Source organism: Camelus bactrianus, chromosome 35 (genome assembly GCF_048773025.1).
Source record: "Camelus bactrianus isolate YW-2024 breed Bactrian camel chromosome 35, ASM4877302v1, whole genome shotgun sequence".
Classification (NCBI taxonomy): domain Eukaryota; kingdom Metazoa; phylum Chordata; class Mammalia; order Artiodactyla; family Camelidae; genus Camelus; species Camelus bactrianus.
The window spans coordinates 9,485,646-9,510,888 of record NC_133573.1 but is presented as its reverse complement, the minus strand read 5'-3'; the positions used below and the strand labels follow the sequence as shown (position 1 = coordinate 9,510,888).

General features: G+C 47.6%; 2 protein-coding genes across 7 annotated transcripts in view; one reads left to right on the top strand and one right to left on the bottom strand.

Moving 5' to 3' along the window:
- The window catches only part of MCM10 (minichromosome maintenance 10 replication initiation factor), a 107,720-nt gene that overhangs the window by 25,877 nt on the left and 56,600 nt on the right, over positions 1-25,243 (top strand). For 2 of the 6 annotated variants that reach the window (XM_074358198.1, XM_074358196.1), the window contains exons 18-20: positions 344-489; positions 3,983-4,025; positions 4,112-4,211. In XM_074358198.1, coding sequence (XP_074214299.1) covers positions 344-489; positions 3,983-4,025; positions 4,112-4,195 — 273 coding nt within the window. In that variant the 3' untranslated portion in view covers positions 4,196-4,211. Of the gene's footprint in view, positions 1-343; positions 490-3,982; positions 4,026-4,111; positions 7,473-8,267; positions 16,700-19,665; positions 21,854-25,243 lie in introns of those variants that run through there. The other 4 variants (XM_074358200.1, XM_010959418.3, XM_074358199.1 and 1 more) reach the window with 3 other exon arrangements.
- On the bottom strand, positions 15,198-24,399 carry UCMA (upper zone of growth plate and cartilage matrix associated). Its single transcript, XM_010959417.3, is given in 6 exon segments — positions 15,198-15,292; positions 19,806-19,864; positions 19,866-19,902; positions 23,763-23,855; positions 23,948-24,013; positions 24,342-24,399. Coding segments are annotated over 6 exon segments (408 nt in total).

The following is a 25,243-nucleotide window of genomic DNA, read 5'->3' as shown; positions in this document are numbered from 1 at the left end:
TCTATGTCTGTGAGTCTGTTTCTGTTTTGTAAGTAAGTTCATTTGTGTCTTTTTTTTTAAGATTCCAGGTATGAGTGTTATCTATGGTATTTGTCTTTCTCTTTCTGGCTTACTTCACTTAGAATGACGATCTCCACGTTCATCGATGTTGCTGCAAATGGCATTTTTTAATTCTTTTTTTAATGGCTGAGGAGTGTTCCATTATGCATATATACCACAGCTTCTTTATCCCATCATCTGTCAATGGACATTTAGGTTGCTTCCATGTCCTGTCTGCTGTAAATAGTGCTGCTGTCCCTCAGAGCTGTTGACCAGACGTGTGCATTCCTTTGGTTTCATGCAGTGTGCGTACACCCACTTCAAGCCCTTGGAGACCTGCGTCAGTGAGCAGCACAACTACCACTGGCATGACGGGGTGAAGAGGTTTTTCAAGTGTCCCTGTGGAAACAGAAGTATCTCCCTGGACAGGCTCCCCCAGAAGCACTGCAGGTATGAGAATCGCCAGGGTTCTTGGTCCCATCCACCCCCTTGAACATTTTCCCCATTCCTGTGTGATGGCTTTTCCCTGGGGACTCTGGGCATCCTCCACCCAGGGAGGGTCAACCTTGTTCTGTGCCCCTTGCAGCTCCTGGACATCCCTGAGCACTCCTGGAGGTGGGGGACCCTGCGTCTTTCACGGCAGTGTCCCCAGTACTCGCTTAATATTGTGCCCAATGCACAGTAGTTATCAGAAATGTTTGTTGAATAAAATAACGGAGCCTGGGTAGGGTGGGTTGGTGACGTGTGTGTGTGTGTGGAGGGCTCGCATAGGGAGTTTTTTTCCTCCACTGTAAGGGGTTATTCACGTTTTTTAAATATGTGAGTATGTGTGTTTTAAGGGACTTTTTGCTTTTACTTTGAGGGGGATTTCAGATAGAGGCAGAGCTGCTGGTTTGACTACTCAGGGGGCACGGTTCACGTAGAACACACTGAACAGTACCTGTGGAGTTCGGGGTGGACGATCACACCGCAGTTTGTAGAACAGTCACTGGTCCATCCAGCACCCTCTTCATTTTTGTGTTTCTCTGTCCCCTTCCTCACTCACTGTCATCATTGTTAGGTATCTGTTCTTCACTGTGTGATTTTATTTTCCTTTATCATCGTGGTGCATTCCATTGTTAAATTTTCCTAAATCGAACTTTTCTTTTATTCCTTGGTTAACCCTACTTCTCTTCATGATTTTTTAATATTAGTACACTGGTATAGTCAGTTAGCTAATATTTTATATGTGAATTTTTTACCTATCTTCATAAGTAAATTTGACCTTTTTTTCTTGTATAGACTTAACCTGGTTTTGGAACCAAAATATATGAGCCTTATAAAATGAATCAGGCAGCTTTCTGAAATAATTTATATTAAATAGCAATTATTTCTTGAAAGTTTAATGAATCTCAGCCATAAAATTATTTAGGCCCTGTTTTTGAGGGGGGAGGTGGCTTTGATAATCGATTTCATGGTCTCTCTTCTGCCAGTTTCAGCATTTTATATTTTTCTAGGAATCCATTTCATTTAGTTTGTCAAATTTATTAACATTTAGTTGTCCCTAGTATACTTTTTTTCAGTCTATTAGTTGCTAATTTTTATTAATGGGTATTTACTATATTTTGTTCTGTTTTTTTTTTTCTTTTCTTTTTCAAGATCAACCTTGACAGAAATCTCTTGATTCCGTTAACCTTTTCAGAAAACCATCTTTTGGTTTTCTAAGTGTTTATTGATTTTCTTCATGTTTTATTGATTTCTGCCTTTATCTTTCTGCCCTTCTCATTTCTTTGGGTTTGCTTTCTACCTTTCTGTACTTCTTCAGAATAAAGGAGTTTAAAGCTTATACTCAGGCTGCAAAATTTGACGTAGTTAAAAGTATTCTTTAACATCCTGGGTCTCTTACTCCTTTCACCTTCTGAGATGGCCTGCGCTCTGTCTATGGAGTGTGTATCTACTTTTTCTTTAATCTGAACACCCAACCCCACACCTCTTATCCTTTCTCTTGCCTTCTGAGATGGCCTGCGCTGTCTTTGGAGTGTACGTCTCTATAAATAAATCTACTTTTACTTAAAAAAAACATTTTTTAACATACTGGATGATTTCCTTTTTCACCCAAGAATTAGTAATATTGTTTCAATTTTCAGATATATAGGAATAACTTTTTCTTTTTTCTTTTTTTTTTTTTTTTGTTATTAATTTCTAACTTCATTGCATTATTCTTGAAGGACATAATTTGTACGGTGTTGAATTTGGAATTTGGAAATTGAATTTGGAATTTGAGGCAATTTCAAAATCACCCTTAGTCTTCCCAAGAAGGTCTCAGCAGAACATTCTCACTACCTTTTTGTTTGCTCATTTCATTGTGGTTGTTATTTATTTCCAGGAGCCCAAACTTCACCCTCACTTCAAGTTCTCCAGAGACAGTTTGAGGTGGGGGTGGGGGGACACGGCCCCATGCTAGTTCACCACCTGATCAGGAGCTGGCTTGTGAACTTTTTCACAGTCCAGATGAGAATTGTTTTAAGTAGCCATTTGTATATTGATACCTGGCTTCCAACAGCAAGAGCTTATGTAAAACATTTGAGAGCAGAGAAATATGTTCCTTGAGGACAAGCGGTAAGAACAACTCAAATGGAAGAGCACGATGCCTTTCAGTCTCCAGGTGGCACTATTATTTTGTCAAGAACATCTGCCTCCCCTGGTTTCTCTCAGCAATTCTTGCTCTAGAGCAGAAGTGGGCACTTTTTCTGTATAAAACCAGAGAGTAGATACATTAGGCCTAGCAGGCCCTTGGTCTGTTTCACAGCTACTCAGCTTTGCGGTTGGTAGGTAATACACAAATGGGCATGGCAGGCTGGACAGCTACTGGCCCCGACAGTGAGTTGTGCATAGTATCATCACTGGTCTGGTAGGAGGCTGCGAGAGTTCTCTCCATAGATGTTGAACTGGTCTCTAGCCGGGGAGAGGCTCGGAGCCTAAGGTCATTGGCGCTGACGCTCGGGCAGGAATGGCGTCTAAGCCAGAGAGGGAGGAAGGATGCAGCTGGTGGGGCAGCCCCCTGGCCCCAGACCGTCTCAGACCCAGCAGTGCTGGGAGACAGATTCTCAGGACGTCACTGTATTTCTTTTCTGTTTCCCTCTCTCTTCCCCAGAGTAAACTTTGTAGAAAATAAGCTTTCCCCATAGTATCCCCGTGCTTTCTCAGGGTTGGGCTCACCTATGGGAATAAGAGCCTCTAGGCTCTTTGACTAATAAGAAAGTGAAATCTTTGGGTTACGAGAAGATTTCCTTCCTGTTGTGTTGGTTTAACACCAAATTTGATATTGACCTTTAAGTGGAAAATCAGGATATCATAGACTTCCCTGTTCTCACTACTGAAAAGGGGGAAGGATTGTCCAAACTAGAAGGAAGAGTAATCCTTTCTTATTACAACCTTTCAGTTCCAAAGAAGGAGAAAGGGGCAAGCCGTGGGCTACACATGGCTGTAGGCAAGCTTCCTCAATCCAAGGGTCACCCCAGCGACCATCAATAAAAACCGTGCTTGTGGGAGAGGGTATAGCTCAAGTGGTAGAGTGCATGCCTAGCATGCACACGGTCCTGGGTTCAGTACCCAGTACCTCCTCTAAAAATTAATTAATTATTTCCCTCCCCCTCAAAAAATTAAAAAAAAAATAGAAACCATGCTTGCATGCATTACCTGCGGTGTGCACAGCCCTGTTACCCTCCCATTGGAATTCCTTCTCTGAAGTATCTAGCTTATTACAGAGTTGAAGTGCACTTCTCAAATCATCAGAATGTGTATTTTTAGTAGCAATAAAGCATAGCCTGTAATATGAATGTCACCTTGATCAGCTTCTGCTTAAATAGGGGAGCTCTTCCCCCAAGTGCAGAGAGCACCATTTCCTTTATCTGTGTGGTCCCATAACCTCACTGCTGAGTAAATCCTATCTTTTCTGTTTCAGTAACTGTGGCCTCTTCAAATGGGAACGGGATGGAATGTTAAAGGTATGTCATTTGCAAGGTGATTGATTTTAGAGACCCATGCAAATAATGTTGACCTATTTCTTATTAAACTATTTTCACTTTTCTAGGAAAAGACAGGTCCAAAGATAGGAGGAGAAACCCTGCTCCCAAGAGGAGAAGAATATGCCAAGTTTCTGAACAGCCTGAAATAGTCCTGACTTCAAACAGGTACCCACAGCCTGCATTGCTTCCTGTAGTTCTGGAAAAGCTGAGTATTGGGTCTGAATTGCCTGTGTTCCTGATTGACATAGTCAAAGCAAATACTTGTTAAGCCTGCAACTTTGCCTACTTCCTCTGTTGTGTTGATTTAGTGCCAAATTTAACACTGACCTTTAAGTGGAAAATCAAGATATCATTGTCTTCCCTGCTCTCACAATGGATGGCAAAATTCTCACAATTTTTATGCCCCAAAACTGGAAGGTAGATCGAGAGTTGTGTTTCTCTGTCTTTTGGATTACAGAGTATTCAGTGTCAAAGTTTTGTCACAATAATGTGCTGGTATTTCTGCGGACACCCAGAGGCAAAAGAATTAATTTAGCTCAAGTAACTTGCTTAACTTGTGGGCTTCAGTTTCCTTGTCTGTCAAATGAAGAAGGTTGTACCAAATGATCATGAAGGTATTTTTGAGCACACAAAGTCTACAAATAATGTGATTTTTTTGCCGTCTAGAAAACCACGCACATCGCCCTTGACATAGTCATGCTGCTTTGATATTGAAGGCCAGGTTCTGCTGTTACCTTTATCTTGTTCTTCGAAATCATGTCGCTGAACCACTTGGCATTTCAGTTGATGTCTGTATGGCTCTCTGTGCCCTCACAATGTTGTGGAGCTCTGATGCAATACTTAACATTCTTAACATTTTAAAATATGGTTTGAGAAAACTTTGAAACCTCTAACTAAAACAAATGCAAAATTTGAGAAGCTGTTGAAGCCTGATTGAAAACAGAAATATCCCACAAAGACAGAATCCCATGGAGTTTGGGATGAGCAGATATGCTTCATTATACACACTAAGAGTTGTAGATCTGGGACTACTGCCCTGATGGAGGGTGACAGGCAGGCAGGTTACTCCCGTGGCCCCCGGTCTTTGGCGCACTAACTCTGTGGCTGTGGGTGAGGCACCCATCCTCCCCGTCTGCTAAATGGAGACGGTGACTTCTCAGTGGCGTGGACGCGTGTGAGATGGCGCCTTTGTGCAAGGGCGCAGCAGGTGCAGAGAAAAGGTGCTTCCCAGATAAGAGCACAGAGACCCGAAAAGCAGATTCTTTCTGAAAGGAGCTTTTTGGTTGCGGGCTGGCGAGGAGGTGTAGGTGGTGAGGCTGGAGAGGCACACGGCCGGCCTTAAACTTTGCAGGGCCTCCTTGGGTGTGGTGAGGATGTGGGTCTTGACTCTGTAGGTGTTTGTAAAGATCACTCGGCCACTGCGTGGAGAATGAGGTGGGTGGTAGGGCTGCTAAAGGCAGAATGATTCTTAAATATCGCAGCACTTGAGGGAAGGGAATGGTGTGGCCTGGATGGAAGGGTGGTGATGGAGGTAGACAGTGGTGGGTGGCCTTAAAGGACAGGCAGAATTGTGCAGGACAAGGAGTCCAGGATAACGTCCTGGGGTGGGTAACTAATGTGTGGATGTTGAAATGCTGAAGGGGTGGAAGGCAGACAGGCCAGATGTTCAGATGCACCAGTCTCCCCACCCAGGGATGATCAGGGTGGCTACAAGAAGCAACTCTGGGGCAGCTCGGCCCTCAGGATAAGCCTCTTACCGTCTGAAGTTCCCCCGGAGGTTGCTAAGGGCACACAGGAATGTGGAATGTAACCACTATTTTGTACACGCATTAGGTGCTCAGTAAGCTTCTGAAGAATTAGCAGTTTTATGAGGACCAAAGGCCAGAGAACGTGGTCAGCATTCCAGGTGAGGCAGGATGGGGTTTCACTGGATCAGCTCCTTCGTGGCCTTCAGCCGTCTCAAAGGCACCCATGAAGTCTTGGGTCTTTGCCCTGAACCAGCCAAAGATTTGGAGTCACCCACAGGAATCGGGGTATATAAGTCTGGGAGGGTCACTGGCAGGGAGAATAGTTGGGGAGAAGGATGTTACTCATGGAAGATCTATTCCAGGTCCTTCTTCAAATGCAGCTCAGTATTTATGGGTGAAATGATAAAAATGTCTAGAATTGACTTTGAAAATACAACAGAGGGATGGAGGGCAACGCGTGGGGGTATTGACGAATCAAAAGTGGCCAAGTCACTAATTGTTAAAGCTGGGTCATGGCTACATGGAGACTCGTACTCATTTCTATATTTTTGCATTTGTTATAAAATGTCCTGATGAAAAGTGAAAAGGCAAACAAGATAAGCAGCTGGAGCTTCTCTGTGATGCCTGCTCAGTGTCTCTGGGAGCAGTCGACGCTCCCTCCTCCAGGCTGTTGCTGTGTTTGGAATGTTGCTCTGGCAGGAAACATACTGGGTGGGTTTATCCATGGCACCTGCGAGCTTGTGTACTTCAGTGTGGTTTGATTTCCAGGCGCCAGACAGAGTGCTGCCCTACTAGTGCTCAGTGAATGTTGGGTGGATGGAGGGGTTTTAAAAATTGTGAATACCAAGAACTTAATAAGTGTTTTTTGAATTGCTAAAAGAAAAAGAATGATAGAACCTCATGCAGGCTACCACCAAAAAATTCCACTTAGGAGATTCCTCTACCTGAGCAACCTGATTTTTCCAAATACCACCTGACCCAGGTGAATGCTGATACGCCTAAAGGCTGGGTAACCTGGTAGGATTATCATACTGGGATTTAAAGTCTACCTAGAAATAATTTAGATTTCCCCCGAGATGGTATTACAGTAGGAACATAACACTTACAGGAGGTGGCCATGAGAGAGAGTTGATTTAGGTTTTTAAGAGCCAGAAACAAATTTCACATTCCTTAGATTTCATCAGATTCTGCTCAATGTGAGCAGAAGGTGCCGTGTCTGATGCTCGTGTTCCCCCAAGGTCACACCCTAATAACTGTATTTTAGGAGTATTTCACTTTCCAGGAGGTGTGTGTTTGGTTCTTTTCCTTAACTAACAAAGGAGAGAATAAAGTGTTTAACTCTCAAAAAGAACCAAAAGCACTTGAAACTCTGTTATTTTTAATGGCTTATTTAGAGTAGGTGTGTTTGTCCTATAAACGTATGACGGAGCTATGTATTTGATGGAGGTTACAACTGAGCAGCTGCCCGGAAATTGAATTCCAGGTTGCTCTTTGAGGAGCCCCCGCCTATGTAAGAAACAAGTTCTTGCTTGAGCCAAGGGCGTCGTCAGAGTCCATGTTCACTGGCATATTGTATGTGAGTCGTGCAGTAATGTTCTTACAAAGGTTGATGGTGAGCTGAATCTGGATGTCCTCCTGTTTTTAAATTGAATTTTAAATAATAAAAAAATATAATCAAGTTACTTCTCAGTTACTCTTGATGTTGGGGGGTTTTCATTGGGGGTGCCGTGTGCGTGTGTGTGTGTTGTTAGCATACTCAGGGATATGAGACAGGGTGGGTGGACTGGAAGGGGACTAACTGTTTGCTTTGAAAGTATGATTCACTGTGAGACCAGTCTTTACCCTACCGACTTTATCAGTGTGTATTAAATGCTTTCATATACATCCAAAGTACGTGTTTAATTTTGTCTTACACTGTCTTTGGCAACATATGTATAATGTGTAGTGTATAATGCCTTATTGTATGATCACAGGCCATCAGAAAAGGTCAGCACACAAAAACTGGCCATGTCCTTCATGGTTGGTCACAATGTTCAGATCTTCACAATAGATTTTCTTTTCCTATGCCTTTTTCTATTTAGAGGAAATAAGTGGCTTTTTGAAGAAAATCATCTTTCTCTTGAGTTTTGTTAAAATAAAATATGTTTCCCGTTCCAAACAATAAAAGGAAAACTGAACTAATTTAGATAGATTGGTGTGGAAGCATCCCCAGAGGGAACTTAAAATATTAAAAGCTTCAGCTTCCAAAATTTTTGCAGTTTTCAACTTTTAAAACCATTACAAGTGGATGTATAGCGGAGTTGACTGGAAGAGATAGCATGAATTGGGTTTTTGTATAAAAGATGATAGAAGTAAAGTTTGATGTTTATAACAGATTTAAATGTGTCTGACAACATTAGTTTTTAAAAATCAGGAGAGTAAATCTGTCTGCCCAAGTGTGTCTGATAGCAGCCCATCATCACGGCCTCTGCAGGCAAAAGAGGCATCTCTGGTGCCGTGGGAGGAGACGTGGAAACAGCACCGCTCACAAGGATGACTGGCCCCAAAGTGGAATTCTGTATTTGCCAGTACTGAGGGAAGAAGGGATGATGTATCTAAAGACAATAGCAGAGAGGCACGAAAGTGAAAGAAATCACTTGGCTTAAGTTGACAACAGTTTGTGAAAAGGCTGTGGAATTTTTGAAAATCAAAGGGAGCCAAGAATATAGCCGCACAGCTGGACTATCCAGATCAAGACGAGCAGGTGGCCTGCCACGTCTGCACGGTCAGGCCAGGTATCCAGCAAAACGGCCCTGCATTTTGGAGAAAAGACAACAGTAATGGAGGTGGTGAAAACTCAAAGCCATTTCATCAGAGAAAGGAACGAAAGAACTAGAAATATATATGCAGTGAATTTTTGTTATTCACATTGACTATGTTTCATAACGCCACCAGCTTAACCAGCAGAGACTCAATCACTGCTCCCAGGGGAAATACAGGGTGGGGTTCCTGCGAGCCTCAGGTCACATTTTCTTCACTGGATCAATGCATCACCTTATATTGTGTGTGTTTCTGCAGAAAGACATCCTCTTTAATATGTATTGTTGATTCTTTAACATGGAACTCACTGTGACTCGTGACTGTACAAAGCCGATCTCAGCATGCATGTTTTCTCTGTGTGGCACATGCTTAGGGGGCTATATAGCACTTCAGCACGACACGTGGGGGCCATTTGAAACAGCAAAAGCATCCAAAAGAGCATCAAAATGTGAGGAACACAGCACAAAAAGGACAACTGTCTCCAGTGTCAGAGCTGAAAGCAGCGAGAGCGCTGCTTCGTTTGACCTCAGCCGGGACAGCTCCAGCTTCTCATCGGTCTGCACATGTGCGTGTCCACGAGTGACCACAGAAGCACCATGGTGTTGCTTTTGGACTTATAAATTTTAGCAATTAGGTGAGTGCACAAACAAGGAATCCACAAACAAGGAGCAACGGTATAACGTTTTCTAAAACCAGGCAGATCGGGAGTGTCCCCACTTTGCAGATTAGAAAATTAATTAAGGGATTGAAAATATGGGTTGAAGCCGGGACTGTATCCAAGGCTGTGGTAATGTTGCTTGAGGGAAGACTTCTCTGTTGGGGTTTTTTTTAAGTCAACTTTATTAAAGTCTAAATTTCACATAGTAAAAGGTACACATCTTAAGTGGATGGCTCAGTAAAATTTTGATGAATGTATGCACCCATGTAACCACCACCACAAGCAAGAGAGAGGACATCTCTGTCATGCTGGAAGATTGCCTTTCCCACTTCCCAGTCAGTCCACACCCCCTGGTCCCGTCCATCACTGATCTGTTTTCTATCATTATAGTTTAGGTTTGTCTTTCACAGTTTCAGAATCACGCAGAATGTACACTTGAACATCTTTCACTCAGCGCGCGCGCGTGTGTGTGTGTGTGTGTGTATTTTTAGTGGAGGTACTGGGGCTTGAACCTAGGGCCTTGTGCATGCTAAGCATGCACTCAGTAGCTATACCCACCCTCCACACTAAGCATATTTTGACAAACATCCATACTGTTGCCTTTGTCTGCAGTTTATTTTTATTGTTGCACATTTCACTGTATGGGTATGTCACAATTTATGTATTCACTTGTGGATGGACATTTGGGTTGTTTCCAGTTTGGGTCTGTTATGAATAAAGCCGTTAGCATTATTCAGGTGTAAGTTTTCCTGTGAATATGTTTTCGTTTCTGTTAGGTAAATATCTAAGAGTGGGATTTCTGGTAAGTGTGTATTTAACTTTATAAGAAACTGCTAAACTATTTTCCAAAGTAGTACCATTTTACACACCCACTAATAACGCATAAGAGTTCCATTTGCTCTGTATCCTCACCAGCACTTGATATTGTCAGTCTTTTTAGTTTTGTCCATTCTGATAGGTGTATGGTGGTAACTCATTGTGATTTTAATTTTACATTTCCCCCATAACGTCTCTTCCGGTGCAGTTGGCCATTTGTATACCTTTTTTGGTGACATATCTATTTACTTATTTATTGAGTTGAGTTGTAAGAATTCTTTCTGTGCTCTGGATACAAGTGTTTTGCAGACATATGTGTGGTATTTTCTCCCAGTTAATGGCTTGCTTTTTCATTTTTTTAACAGTGTCTTTCAGAGCTTTGTCTTCATCCTGATGAAGTCCACTTTGTCGCTGTCTTTTATGGTTCATGCTCTGTGTCCTAGCGAAATCTTTACCTGCCTTAAGATCAGAAGGTTTTCTTACAGAATTTTTAAATGCAGTTTTAGCTTTTACAGTTAGGTCTATGGTGAATTTCAGACTGATTTCTCTAGAAGCTGTGAGGTAAGGGTTGAGGGTCATTGTTTTCCAAATGGATGTTCAGTTGCTATGGCACTGTTCAGTGAAAAGATTACAGTTTCCTCATTGGATTATTTTCACTCTTTCGTCGAAAATCAGTTGACCATGCATTTTGGGGTCTATTTCTGGACTTAGTTCTGTTAATCTGTATATCAGTCCTTATGCCAATACCTCGCTGTGTTAATTACTATAGCTATAAGACTTGGAGTCAGATAATATTAGTCCTCCAACTTTGTTCTTCTTTTAAAATCTGTTTTGGTAATTCTAGGTCCTTTGCATTTGAATGTAAATTTTAGAATCAGCTTATCAATTTCTACCCCAAAAACTCTGCTGCAATTTTTATTAGGATTGTGTTTAATTGATAATATTAAGGTTTTCTCTCTATGAATATAATACATTTATCCATATATTTAAGTCTTCATTAATTTTTCTCAACAACATTTAGTAGTTTCAGTGTACAGGTTATATGCATATTTTGTCTATTTCTAAATAGTTTTGATGGTGTCATAAATGGTTTTTTTAACTTAATTTCCAATAATTATCCTATATACTTGCTAGTATTTAGAAATACAATGCATATTTGTCTCTTGGCCTTGTATCCTGGGGCCAATGTAAACTTACATGCTAGTATAGCAGCTTTTTTATAGATTCCTTGGGATTTTCTACATATGGGCTCTTACCGCCTGAGAAGTTTTAACATTTCATTTCCTGTTTTGCATGACTTTTTTTTCTTGTTCCCAATCTGAGGAGGAAAGCATTTAACTTCACCATTAAATGTATCCAGGAAGTATTCTGAGTAAGGTTGGACAAGATCTATAAACAGTGGCGTGGTCTTTGTCTCTTCCGTTCCCTGGAGTGATGTTATCAATTGAGCGTTACTGGGCTTGACCATGAGAGGAGGAAGTGGATTCGGGTCCTGGGCTGAGTCCATTTTCAGGCTGCGATGCTGACTTTATTACATCATTATTAGCCACACCGTAACAGAAGTGGTGTCCGACTGTGTGTCATTCATGTACTTTGAGTTAAAGGTACAAGCAAATCACCAATTCAAACTGAGTGGCATCAACCTGTCCCTCCCAAGTGACAGTGTGACTCTCACTGACGTGGGCATTTGGAAGCTTGGGCTCAGGAGGGCTGCTCACTCCTTCCTCAGCCTGTCTCAGCAGTCACGTGACTGAAGGGCCCTGCCAAACACAACTGTTTGTGTAAAACCGTTTTCTGAGCCCAGGTGCTTATCACATCTCTGAAAAGCGTCTTAAGGTTCAACGGTGGTTTCGTAATAGCAGCCATCAGAAGCCAGGGTCACAGCCAGGCCAGCTGTCACCCAAACTAGACAGCAGATCAAGTTTAGTTTTGGTATCATCTCCTTTGTCTTCATGGGACTACTTTGCTAGGGCTGCCGTAACAGAGTGCCTCAGTGGGCAGGAGTGGAGCGCGTGAGGTCCTGGGTTCAATCCCAGCCCCTCTATTAAAAAACAAAAAACCAAAGTGCCACAGACTAGGTGGCTTAAAACAGTGAACACTTGTTCTCTCACAGTTCTAGGGGCTAGAAGTCTGAAATCAGGTGCTGGCAGGGCCACACCCCTCAGAGGCTCCAGGGGAGGGTCCTCCCTGGCCTCCCCCGGCTCCTGGTGGCCCAAGTGCTCCGTGGCTTGTGGCAGCATCACCCCTGTCTCCGCCTCCCCTGCCCCAGCCTCCTCTCCCCGCGTCTTCACACCCCATTCCCTCTGCGTGTTGGTGTCTCTTCTCTTCTCATAAGGACACCCGTCACATTGAGCTAAGGGTTCCCCCTACTAGCCTCCCAGCTGATTACTACACCCACAAAGACCCTACTTCCAAATGAGGTCAGCATTCGCAGGTCACAGGGGCTAGAGGTCAGCACATGTCTCTAGGGGAAACAACTCAGCCCCAGCAGGGCCCTTCTGCCCCAGCTGCCCAGCCTTCGTGCCCAGGCTCAGCATTATCCCACCTCCAAGCCTCGCTCTCAACTGCTTTCAGGAAGTCCACGCTAAGGATGCAGAAAACTCAAGAACAGCCTAAGCAGGCACCTCTCTGGGGTCAGAGTGCCCTCGAAGATAAAGGGAAAAGCACCTTCTCGCGGCCACCTCCCTGTCCCCACCCCAGGCCCTCTGCTTCCCCCTTGACCTGGGTCCCTGACTGACTAGTCCAGCCTGCTTTGGAGGTAGGGTTTCCAGGGCAGTATAGGGCAATTTTCTTTTTTTTTTGAGGAAAAACTTCTCAACTGTGGTAAAACTCTTCACCAGAGGTGGAGCAATTCATTAGATCTGGACACTTCGCCATGAGTGCAAAGAAGTGATAAAATCTTTAAAAAATGTTCTAATTATCAAGCACTTTATGCACATTTCAAGCCACAGGAGCTGAATTGGCCTTGGGAAGGTAGGAAGGGCACTGGGCAAACTCCACCATGAGACACTGTGACTTGGACAGGTGGAAGAGAGGAGCCACCCTCTTCCCAGGAGTCCTGGGATTAAGAACATGGAGACTCATGCTTGGGACACAATTCAAGTCCCAACACGACAAAAGTCAAAGCTGCGCACAATTTCTTTGCGGCCTGGCGCACTCGTGTTAAACTTAAGTGGGTGGATCGGCAGCTGAGACTTGGAACTTTCTGACTACGCTCTTCAGGGGCTCACTTGAGACATCTGCTCCCAACGTTACGCTGCAGACATATATCTTAGCTGTCAGCGGGTGTGTAAACTGAGTCAAATAAAAATGCTTCCAAGAGGAAGCAAGGTTATCAGTACACACTCCACCAACACAATTCACATATTCAATACCACTAGCCACACCCTGCTGCCTCTGGGCCTGTTTTTGACAGGCAGGCTCTTTAGGAAGTGCGCTGCTCGCCACAGCCCTCACTCCAGGTGCCAGGAGCTGCAAACTACAAGGTGACAGCAGTGGAAGAAACTGACATAAAATTAAGACTTTGCAGAGGTGCCGACATCTCATGACAGTTTTACTTATTACCCGAAGAGACTGAAATTACTGGGGAGGAATGAGCAGTTCAAAGTTTCGGAGCATAAAGCTCAACAGGATGAAACAGAGTTCTGCTGTTGGTCTTCTGCCTCCCCGGTCTCTGGTCTAGACTGGAGAAGTTGATCACCTGGAATGGAACGAAGGTCAGAGGTGGGCCTCACGCACGGGTACCACCTGCCTCCTACCGCACCCCCAGGAGTGCAGAACAGGGAGCCTTAGCAAACGGGCCTGACAGACCCCCCCACTCCTGGGTCTGTACTCTCGGGAGTGGGGCTCCTCCTGGCCCCCGACTCCCCGTGCAAATCAGAAGTTCTTGCTAACAGGCACGGAGGAAGTGCGAGAGGAGGGGTGTAGGGGGCACTGCTCAGGCCCCAAGTCAGGGCTGTGGGCTGCTGGGACAGCAATCCCAGTGGGCCTGTGCTCCACCTACACAGACGCCCTCTCCGTAGGCCAGGAGCCAGATGCCAAGCCAGCAGATCCAGCCCCTCACCCTTTAGGTCAGTAGCCGCAGTTTCCGAGGGTTGTGCATGTGTTTTCACACACCCAGCTGTACAACAGAGAAAAGGAAAGCACTGCTCTCTCCCTTCAGCCAGGAAACAAGAGGAGCTGCAGAGTGGCTTGTATGGTGACGGTCACACACCCAATGCCTTCTGGCAGGAGGACCAGCAGTCAGGCGATGGCCGCCAATGGAGCCTGACTCCAGCCATGTATCTCTACAAGCCTGCTGCATGCACATGAGGGGCATGCACTGATGTCAAATACCAGGAGTGATCTGGGTGAGTGGCCAGTTCGAAAGAACAAAATGAAACAGCTTGTCCTTGTCTCCTCAATGGCCAGGCTTGGCATGTTGGCTCTAGATAAAGAACTCTGGCAGAAAGAATTCTATTACCTTGTTCTACTCCCATCCTTAACAAGGGCCCCATTATACCTTAGGGTTTTCAAATTCCACCACTCAGAGCTAATCGCAGCTAGTTCCTGCGCAGGGAGAAGGATGCCAAAGGAAACAGGACCTGGAATCCAGGCAGCGGAGTGTCACAGGAATTCGTGACGGAGGATCTGTATTTTCAGAGACTGGCCTTGTCAAAAGGGTGGTGTTCGGGACATTCTTTTACCTGCGTCTTCGATGTTCTCTCATTACTACCCCCTAGTCCTTAGGGGCTCCAGATAGGTGGTTAAAAAGAAATCTGCCAAAGGATGGATGAGATTCGAGGAGACAATACAGAGTGTTGACTGAGCATTTTAATTTATGAGCTATAAGCAGACTGATCATTCTATGGGACAGGAGTCTCACTTTGGGAACAGTGGCAAAGCAAAGTGAAACCATGTAGGATTGACATTAGGAGGCCTCACAAGCCTTTGCTCACCCAGAAAATCATCTGCCAAGAAGCAGAAGCCAGGGCATTTTAATCCATCAGGACGGAAGGTATGTGTGTGTCCCACTGCAGGCCCCAAGCTGAGGCCCTGGGAAGGGGCCTGTTTGTGTAGGAGAGAAGTGCCCGGACACCGGGGGTGGGTGGGGCAACTCAGGCTCCGTCTTCTGGGTCTGTCAGGCTGAGGTCAGATGTGGCGGTTGTAGAGATAGGAGGGGTACAGGCCGTCATAATGCCACTGGCGCCACTGCTCGATGGGCTCCCGGCTTCTCTCTTCCTGTTCTGGGGACGAGAGATGAAGTCATCGTGTGAGGATGGGGGGCTCTGTTCTGGGGAGAGCCACCGAGCTCTCTTGGCAGCTGTGGACCAAAAGTGCCTGCCCTGAGGTGACAGGTACCAGTTGTCCCTGTGAGCATGGACGGCAGACCGAATGCCCCAGCTGGGAGGGTCCAGAGGACGCTGAATCCAAAGGCCTCGTTTTATGATCAGGCCTGAACAGGTGAGCATCACAGAGGTGGTTGCCAAGAGAGCCAAGACCAGGTCCTGCATTACGTTCAGTGTTCTTCCCTGCACAACCAGCAAAGGGGCGCAGGGAGCCGTGTGCAGAAACTGGCCCGGAGACTTGACGACTAAGAAACACATCACAGAAATCACAGTAGCAGCAAAAGCAGACTGCAGGCCGCACTGCTGAAAAAATCATGGAAGGAGATAATTATCAATTTCGAGTAATGGGATTACAAGTGAGGTTTTCTTTCTTACTGTTCTGTATTTTCTAAGCTTTAAAAATAGTTATGTTTTTAAAACTAACTGGGCAAAGGGGTGGATGGACCACGTGGGGGAAAATCTTGGTACCTGCCGATTCTGGGTGGTGGTTGTACGGGGAGGTCGTTGTACCGTGTACTTCTCCGTGTGTTTGAAATGGTTCACAGTAAAGGGCTAAAAGGAACAGAGGGGAGTTCTTCGTGAGTAAGAAAGCCCCGGGTTTCTGCCTTTGATGAGATAATTTTCTGAATAACACCTCTGTTTGGCTGTAGAATTGGGCTCCCGGTGCCACTTCAAGGCCGCCTGTCGCTCAGTGTTAGGGACCATTAAAGCACCAGCAGCTGTCACAAGGCTGTCAGTGTTTAAAAAGCATCCATGAAGCCCTCAAAAAGTGAAACAGAATTAAGATAACTCAGCAGTTCTGAAAACAGGAACAGATGAATAAACAAATTGTGAGATCGATAGGTAGACAGACAGACAGACATGAACATATGTGTGTATATATGTATGTATTCAGCCACAAAAAGGAGGGGTGTTCTCTGATACATACTACAACATGAATGAACCTTGAAACATGCTAACTGAAATAAACCAGACATACAGAGACAAATAGTGTGTGACTGCACGTTGGACAGTCAAATTTGCAGGGACAGACACCACGTTAGAGGTTACCAGAGGCTGGGGGAGCAGGGTGTTAATGCGTAATGGGTGCCAAGTGTGTCTGAGGTGTTAAAAGGGTTCTGCAAATAAATAGTAGTGATGGTTGTGAATGTACTAAATGCCACTGAATCGTACACTTAAAAATAAGTAAGATGGCAAATTTTATATTCTGTATTATTTTACCACAATTTTTTTTTAAAGTATTTGGGGAAAATGTTAGGAGGATGGAAAGTTAATAGAAGAATTGCAAAGATTCAAAACCCAAAACGACTTCCTTGCCTCTGTTTTCTCAAGTGTGAGCTTCACCCCAAAAGCCTGTGGTCCTTACCACTGTGAGAGCCAGGTGACCTCAGCAGAAAGGGCCCTTGTAACTGCTGGGTGTGGAGGCACCGTGTCTGCTGGGAACGCTTCCTTCTGTGTGAGCCTGGGGTCAGTGCTGCCCCGGGCGCTGAGAGTCCTCTCAGGGACGCGGTGTCTCAGGGCCAGCCTGGAGCCCAGCCAGGCCAGGCTGGGGCTCTGGGTGTGAGCCTTCGGACCTTTCTCGGGCCACATGGAGCAGCTGCTCTTCGCCAGTCTTGAGAATATGATTTTTGACAAAGAAGTTGATTTTTTTATCTCCAGGTCAAGCCAGACTCTTCTTAGACCATTTCATTTAGTCTAAGGGGAGATTTCCCTGGTAAAGACCCAAGGCCTGGACCCTGTGGCCTTCGTGTAGGGAGCACTTGTGACAAGATGTCATGTGGCCAACCTCAGCTGGTCTGACCCAGGCTTCTGGCTTTGAAGGTGGAAGCAGACCTGGGCCACCAGGTAGGCCTTACAAGTGGAAGCTCAGCACACTGCTTATCCCGGAGCTTTCAGAGCAGAACTCAATGTTATTTTTGCCTTGTGACACTGGCGGTTTTAAGGAGAGTTACAACCAGGAGCCAGGACTGAGCCGAGTGACTCTCTAACCCTGCCACCTCTTCCCCAGATGAGGGCCAGTGTCCTGGGTGGGTTGGCAGAGGGGCCTTTGATAAAGATGGGGTATTCAGGCCCTCAGGAAGGTCACTCTTGTCCAGAAATCTCTCTCCAGACCACCAGATATTCCTCCACTGGAACTCGAGTCCTTCCAGTCACCTATGGTAATCTCTCAGCATTCGCTCTTATGCAGCAAGTACCTCGGGGAGAGGGCGGGCATCCAAGTGCCATCAGGTATTCCGAAAATTGGTGACATCATCAGGTCAAGTTACCTAACTGAACCCAGGGTCCTGACCGAGAGAGTGTGGGGGCCCCAGAGAAGGGCTCTGAGCACTGCCCACGGTGGAGGTTTCCAGCAACCTGGTCACCGTGCAGTGGCCTGTCCTGGGGCAGAGGCAAGAGGAGTTTCGCCTTGGGCAGCATTTACCCTCAGGCAGAGGCTCGGCCTGCTGCACCTCGATGCCTCCTGCCTCTGTCAGGCTCTGGGGAGAACCCTCTGGGCCTCTGCACGCCCCGCCTCCCTCCCTGCGTCCTCGTGGGCCCGGCCTCGGATTGAAGAAGTCCCTCAAGACCTCTGCACGTCTGGTCATCCTTCATCTACAAGAACCCGGGCTTCGCTGGCAAACACGCCTTCGTTTAAATCCCTTACTAGCTTTGTCTCCATGAGTATTCACGTATCCTTTTTAAGCCCAAGTTCTGAAACTGTAAAATGGAAATTGTGAGACCTGAGAGGCTGGTCACATGGATGACAAGGTTTGGTGCCGCACCCGGCAGAGCCAGCGCTCGGGCAACGACGACGGCTGCTGTCGCTGCAGCTGCCAGAGGCCTGTGGCCTGCCCTGCAGCATCTTCCTCTTTGTGGGCAAGGCCTGAGGCCCCCGGCCTTCGTCTCTGCTGGTATTGGCGGAGGATCGGTCATCCTTTACATGCCTAACCCTTCATCCTAATTCATCATGTAAGAGAAAACTGAATGTTTTCCACCCAGATGCTAGGGATTTGGACCTGAAACATTTTAAACTGCACAAAATAAAACGCTGTTATTAATACCATGAATTTGGGGGAAAAAACCACTGAAGGAATTTTAGAAGCCACATTCTCATTTTTTAAATGCTTCTCCCCAAGCTGTCCACCAAGGTAAACAAATCTCCAGCAGAAGTATTTGCCTCTGAGTTACAGCAGTCTGAGTTTTTTCTAGGATGTTCAGCTTGCCAGGATCCTGCCCAACATCTGTCTGCAGGTTGCAGCCAGGCGCCACCTGCAAGGCTGTGGCACCGCCTGCCTCCACCTGGTGCCTAGTGGCTGTGTCCTTCTCACTAAGAGGCACCTTGCGAGCGTGTTGCCTCCCAAATCCACCAGAGCAGGCGAGCGAGGGGGCTGACTACTTGAGAACTGAGATTGTGGACTTTCTCTAACAAAGGTCACCTTAACTAGGGCCTTATGTCCAAGCTCACATGCCTCCTGGACCTTAGTCAGGAGCATTTCAATCTTGAATTTTCAGGAAAGACCAAAAAAGTAATAACACACACACAACGGCCTACCTGGTCTGGTCCCTGCTAAATGTTCTATGGGTTTTTTGCTGTGGGCGACGTGTAAGGACACTTACTAGGTACACAGTCAAACCCCATCCCCCGTGGGAGGCTGTGGTTCCTAAGTAGAGCCTTCCTCTACCCGCACCCATGCCCACACCCAGAGGCCTCAGTGAAATCAGCACTCGCGGTGGGGGTCGGGGAGGCTGGGGCCCTGTCTCCCAAGGCGAGAGGGTGGGATTGGGAGAGACACCTCTGCAAAGGCGGAGGCTTAGCAAACAAGACGCTCGCAGCAGCCGGTGAGGAAGCACGTTGCAAGGGCCCGATGCTGTGGGTGAGGGGGGCCTTCAGGTGGGCTGTAGATGTTGATGCTGGCGGTGGGGAGTGTCCAGGAGGCTCTGTGACCAGTGCTTTCTGAGTTCAGTTGTCCTGGTTTGCTTCCACCAGTCCCCAGATGTTGACTAGGTAAACAAAGGCCTGCGTTCCCAGAGCCGTGACATTGGTGTAAATCCAAGCCACTTGAAAGTGAGTTTGAAATCCTCCCAACCCAGCTTCCACGGGAGCTAAGCCACTAGTGCGGGTGCTAAGACAACGCAGGCCACCACGGTGACCCCAAGTGGGAAGAGAACATACCAACCAGAAACTCACCCAGTCTTATGGCCCCAATCCAGTGGTGCCCTAGGTGTTCTGTGCTCTCCATGCTTCTCAAGTTCTATAGCCATTTTTGTGCCTTTCTCTTTTTTTTTCCAAGACTCCCATAGAAAGGAATTTAAAGCAGAGCGGTTCTTACCTCCCTCCTCTGATACAAATCTAGGGAGGAGTGCAGGCGGATTGCGTGCTTCTCCCACAAAGCCCTGCTCCCCGCGAAGACGCTGGTGGAAGAGCTCTTACCGTCGTTTTGCTCCTCTGCGAAGTTCTCAGACTCGTTCCTCTGTTCCTCATGATGCTCTCCGCAGCTCGTCAGCCCGCAGCCGCTGCCTGTTCTCCACTGGGAAAGGGGGGAAGAGGCAAGAGTTGCCCCCAAGAGTAGGGACAGCTGCACGTGTTTAGGGGAACACCAGTCATTCCGCCTAAGCCCTTGCATGAGTGGGGAAGGGGCTGCTTGCGCGGGGGTGAGAGTGATGGTTCACTCCTGACATAGACTTTAAAACCTGCGGGACGTGGGGGTCATCTCATCCAGCTGCCTCGTTTTGTGGGTGAGGGGATTGAGACCCTCCCCAAAAGGTGACACAGTTTAGCTTCCCTCGTAGGATGAGTGGTGTATCTATCCAAGTATGCTGGGCCTCTCGGAAATTGAAAACCCGGTGATCAAAAATGAATTCCATGAGGGCATAACCCACCTAACGTTAATTTCACACTAATACCTGCAAGTCCGTTCAGCAGCCTTGAGCACCTGTCACAGCCAAAATGCATGCTAAGCCCTGGGATTAAAAAGGCACGAAAGATTCTGCCCACGAGGTCTGTGGTCCACTTAAGGGGAAAGATATAAAGATAAGTTGCACCCAGCATTCAGGCCGCTATGATGAGAATCCCCACCGGGCACAGTGATGGCACGTGGTGGGGGATCTAAGATGACCCCGATAGTCACGCCCTTGGGTGAGTCCCTCCCCTCGGCGGCGTGGGCTAGCCTGCTGACTGGCTTCTCAAGGACGGAACATGGCAAAAGTGGAACATGACTTACGAGATTAGGTTACAAACAGGACTGTGGCTTCTGTCTTGGGTTGGTCTGCCTCTCACTTTTGCTCTCGCTCTGAGGGAAGCCAGCTGCCATGATGTAAGCCATCCAGTGGGGAGGCCCATTCATGGCAAAGAACTGGTGTCCTTGACCAGTAGTCCCTAGGACCTGGAGCTTGCCAACAGCCACATGCATGAGCTTGAAAGCAAATCTCACTGTCAGGCCTTGAAATGAATGCAGCCCCAGCCACCAGCTTGACTGCAGCCTCTCGAGAGACCCTGAGCTCAAGGCTACCAGCCAAGCCGTACTCAGACCCCAGAAACTGTGAGACAATAAATGTTAGTTGTTTCAAGCTGCTAAACTTGGGGCTCATTTGTTACACAGCAGTGGGTAACTAGTACAGGATATGGGGTGATGAGGTAAACTCCCTGATGATGAAAATACCAACCACAGGTATTCCTTACTTTGTGAGACAATGTATTCCAGTAAGTTGGCTGTAAACCTTCTTAGGAGGAATCTCAGTTCCACATTGTAAAATTGGAGGTGCACCTCTCATTGGAAGAAATACCCCAGTGATAACACAAAACTGTCTGTGAGAGCACATGAATATGGTGACCGTTCCTTGGCTGCTGAGCAGGGACGCTTGCCGAGGGGTTGGGGTGGGGGCGGCCACCTCAGCTACCATGTCCCCCTCACCAGCCGGTGCAGCTGTTCCTCACCTGCTCTAATTTAGCGCCTCCCCAACAATCTAGATTTAAGATTTTTAGATGTAAAATAAACCAGTTTCTAGGTTCATCCATTTCTGCCCTCAAGTCTTCACATTGATCTCTTTGGTGTGAGACCTGTGGTTGTCTGGAGGAGCTTATTTAAAGCTCTGTTAGTCATAAAGCATTTCTTTCAACTGGGCTTTAGCTGGAAAAATCCACAAAGGCAGGAAGGCCATGGGTGGTACAGGAGGACTGGTCCCTCGATGCCTCACTCTCCCACGGTGGGGTTCCCTCACGTCAAAGCAGGGAGACTGAGGTGCTGCTGTCCCCACCAGCTACGTGGTACAAGGTGGGGGCGCTGATGATGGAAGCAGAGAAACTGAGGCAGGACGCTGGTTTCCTGTCCCACCCACATGACAGGGTGATGGGAGAAGCAACCTGAAACATGTCTTCGTGAGACGACAGTACCATTAACCATCTCCAATCCTCCTTGAAAGTAGGAGCCTCCGATAATAATCACATTATGTAAATACTGGTTATTGATATTATTTTATATGACTTAATTTAACTCAGGTTAAAAATCACGTCAACTGTGAGCTGGTCTCAGTGCGAATTCCTTAGGAAGCTCCCACGTGTTTCCCACACTTGCGCCGTTAGCTACATAGCTGTGTGCGTCTTTCGTCTGGCAGAAGGGATTGGTACTCCATCCAGTCCTTCCCCGTACCACGCCCCTTGCCCCACACCCCCACATTTCTTCGGACAGGCTTCAGGCTCGGAGAGGTATAGTGACCTAATCAAGGTCACACAGCTGGTCAGGGCAGAGCTGGGACTGACCCAGAACATGCCTTGCACGCAGCATCCCCCTTACAACCCACTGTAAGCTCCGATGTTGCTTAAGGCTCCAGGTACCAGAAAGCTGCCGGCAGAGGGTCAAGTAGCCGGCAGGGCAGGACAGAGGGCTTAGAGGCTTAAGAGTCTAGGAAGCAGGTGCTTAACAAGCCACCACCAACTCCTAAAGAAGCATTCTCCATTTCTGTGTACTCCAGAAAGGAAACCATCTTCCCAAATTGCCTTTTTAGAGGTGTCACAAATTGGACCTGTGACTCGGCAATGAATAAGAATTTAAATCTCTGGACAAGGTGCTATTTTTATACTATGCACCCTCTGCATAGGCTACATCCCTACTCAGGAACATGCATTTCCTCGGATTAGTTCTTTCCTCCCTAAAGTAATCTGCGTGTTTACCCAGAAGCTTAGAGACAGGAGATGCCTGTTTTCTTGTTCCAAATTCAAGTTTATCAAAGTGTCATTTGCCTTCAGTGGACCTGAGACACAACTGGGCATTGCTCCTGCCCATCACTGGAGTTGACCAGGTGACAGCAGATGAACTCAGGTGCATCCTAGGTGTTCACCAGGGACCCCACGACTGACACACTGAGCTTCCGTCCCGGGGGACAGACCCCTGGCTTCATCACGTGCCTCGCTGTTCTGAATCTGCTTGGAGGATGGAAACTCTTTGCCTCCTAAATTCACGCCTGTTCCTCCTGGAAGTCTGCCAGAAGGTTGCTTCTCTCATTTCCATCAGGAGCTGCCCAAGTTCCATACTGCTTCTTGCCCATCATTTGAAAACAGTCTTGCTGTTTTCACTGAGTAAGTGACCTTGCTGAGTGTGCCGAGAGGTACAGAGTTTATTCAGACCCACACGCAAGTGATGAAGCAGGACTTGGACTCAGAGACGGTCAGAGCCCAGGGTCCTTGGAAGAATCTAGTTCAAGGGCAGAAAGCTCAAATGCCTTCAAGGGTCAGAAGGTCATGAAAATGAGAGTCCCTGCCAGGCAGGGGACACCAGGGCCCGCTCCAGGCTGAGAAGGAGACATGCTTCCAAACTCAAAAGCCTCCCAAATGCATTGGAAGTGAAAACTTTTGCAAACACTGCTGGCTGAACACCACTCTTTCAAGGACTTATAAATAAGGAAACTTGGGCTCAAGGAGAGGAAGGTCAAGGCCACTTAGCAGCAAAGCTGTCACCAAACCCACATTCCCTGCTCACAGTCCCTTGTGCCCTCTCCCTGCCCGCAGTCCCTTGTGCCCTCTCCCTGCCGGCAGCGCCACCCTCTTGCCTGGAAGGGCGTACCATGGATTACCCCCGGTTATTGTGTCCCCTCTCGACCAGAACACATATTTCCCCCCGACACTTTTAATTCAGACATTGAGATGCAGTCCATCACTGAAGTGCATTTTATGTGGCGCTGTCTCTCTCTGTTCCTTATGCCGACAGCATAGCCAAAGACTGACCTCCAGTTGAGGAAACGTGTAACTTCTAATTCAGAGCTTCAGTCACTTTGATAACCAAGGGCCTAGGTTGAGCCCTGGGTCCCTGGCGGTCCCCGCAGCCCAGCTGACTGTGGGACAGAGAAGGGACAGGAGAGGAGGCGAGAGCAGAAGGCAGGCCTCCAGCATCCTTACTATTGACCTCATCTTGGGATTTGGGGGACCGCTTGTCACGCTTCTTAAGGAAATTTGAGGCATCTGATTCCCGCATGAAAATCTCTTCCACACCTGAAACCCGAGAGATGCCAGTCACAACCAGTGGGGGCTCAGCAGGGCTGCCGCAGGAGCCAGCCCCTCTGCCCTGCACCCCTGGGCCTCACATTCCTGGGCCTCTTGTCCTCCCACCTACCTGGTGCCCACCGACACACCGGTCCCCTCCTGCAGCACTGTGGGGTGAGAGCACAGCGTGAGGGCGGCAGCACCCCGGGAGGAGCCCGCACCCCGAGCCGGGCTGGGACGGCCCTCCCCAGGCTCTGTGACTTTCCTTGGTGCCTCAAATACCAGCCACAGAGCCGATCTCCCTCAGAAACCACCAGGCACTCTTTTTCCTCTGTGCTATGCTGTGTTATACACACACCTACACACCTAAATACACACACACACACACCCAGGCACAGCCCTCTTAACAACAAGCACCCCGCTCTGCCAGGGCCACCTGTGCAGCCTCACCTGACACCTGACACCAGGGTCATCCTGGGGCCTCCCCATACTCACTGGAGAGGAGCACCGCAGCCGAGAGGCAGGAGGTGAGGACCAGCTATCTCCAGGCCATGTTTGGAAAGGCTGAGGCTCCATCTGGGAATGATGGGCAGAGAGGGTTCTGTAGACCCTGTGGCTGCTGGTCCTCACTCCTGTTCAGGCAGGATGAGAGAGAGAGAGAGAGAGAGGAGGCCGGGATACCACCGAGGGGAGTGGGAGGGGTCCCGGCTGTGGCTTCCATTGGCTGCTCCTTCTGGAGCACCAGAGATGTTTTTGGCACCTTGCGAACCTCACAGAAGCAGAGCCTGTCACCGGGGCCCCGGCTGGGACAGTCCTGAAGTGGCCTTTCCAAGGTCTGCACCCAAGGAGTTGCTATTGGAATGCCTGGCCTCAGAGTCAGAATTCCAAAGACGAAGGGCGAGTTTCAGAGAGCTCCTGGCATCTGCTTCAGGGGAGGTGGGGCCTCTGGCTCTGGGGGCTGAAGCATGCTGGGGGAGAAGGAGGGCGTCATGGGGGACTCCGGCTCAGGGATCAGGCCGGGAGGGGCTGCAGAGACTGGAAGACCCCCATCAGAGTGACACTCACACTGACTCGTGGGCCATCCTGGCGGCACTCCCCACCTGGACGCATCCCCAGCCGCTGCTCGCTGTCAAGCAAAGGATAGACCCCTTGGCCTGGGGTCCCAGCGCCTTTTCAAGACATTGAGGAAGAGAGGCAGTCTGTATGTGAAGAGCCCCACCGCTGGGCGTACCTCTCAAAGGCCCACCCGTGTTGGGGAGGAAACGCGCTCCCAGAAATGGGAATGAAGGAATCAGAGCCCCATGGGGTCCTCAGAGCCCAGTCCCTTCGAAGCTTGCATCTTGACTTTGTCATTTATTTCTAACCATCCAGAAGAGTTGCCTGCAGGCATTGTTTAG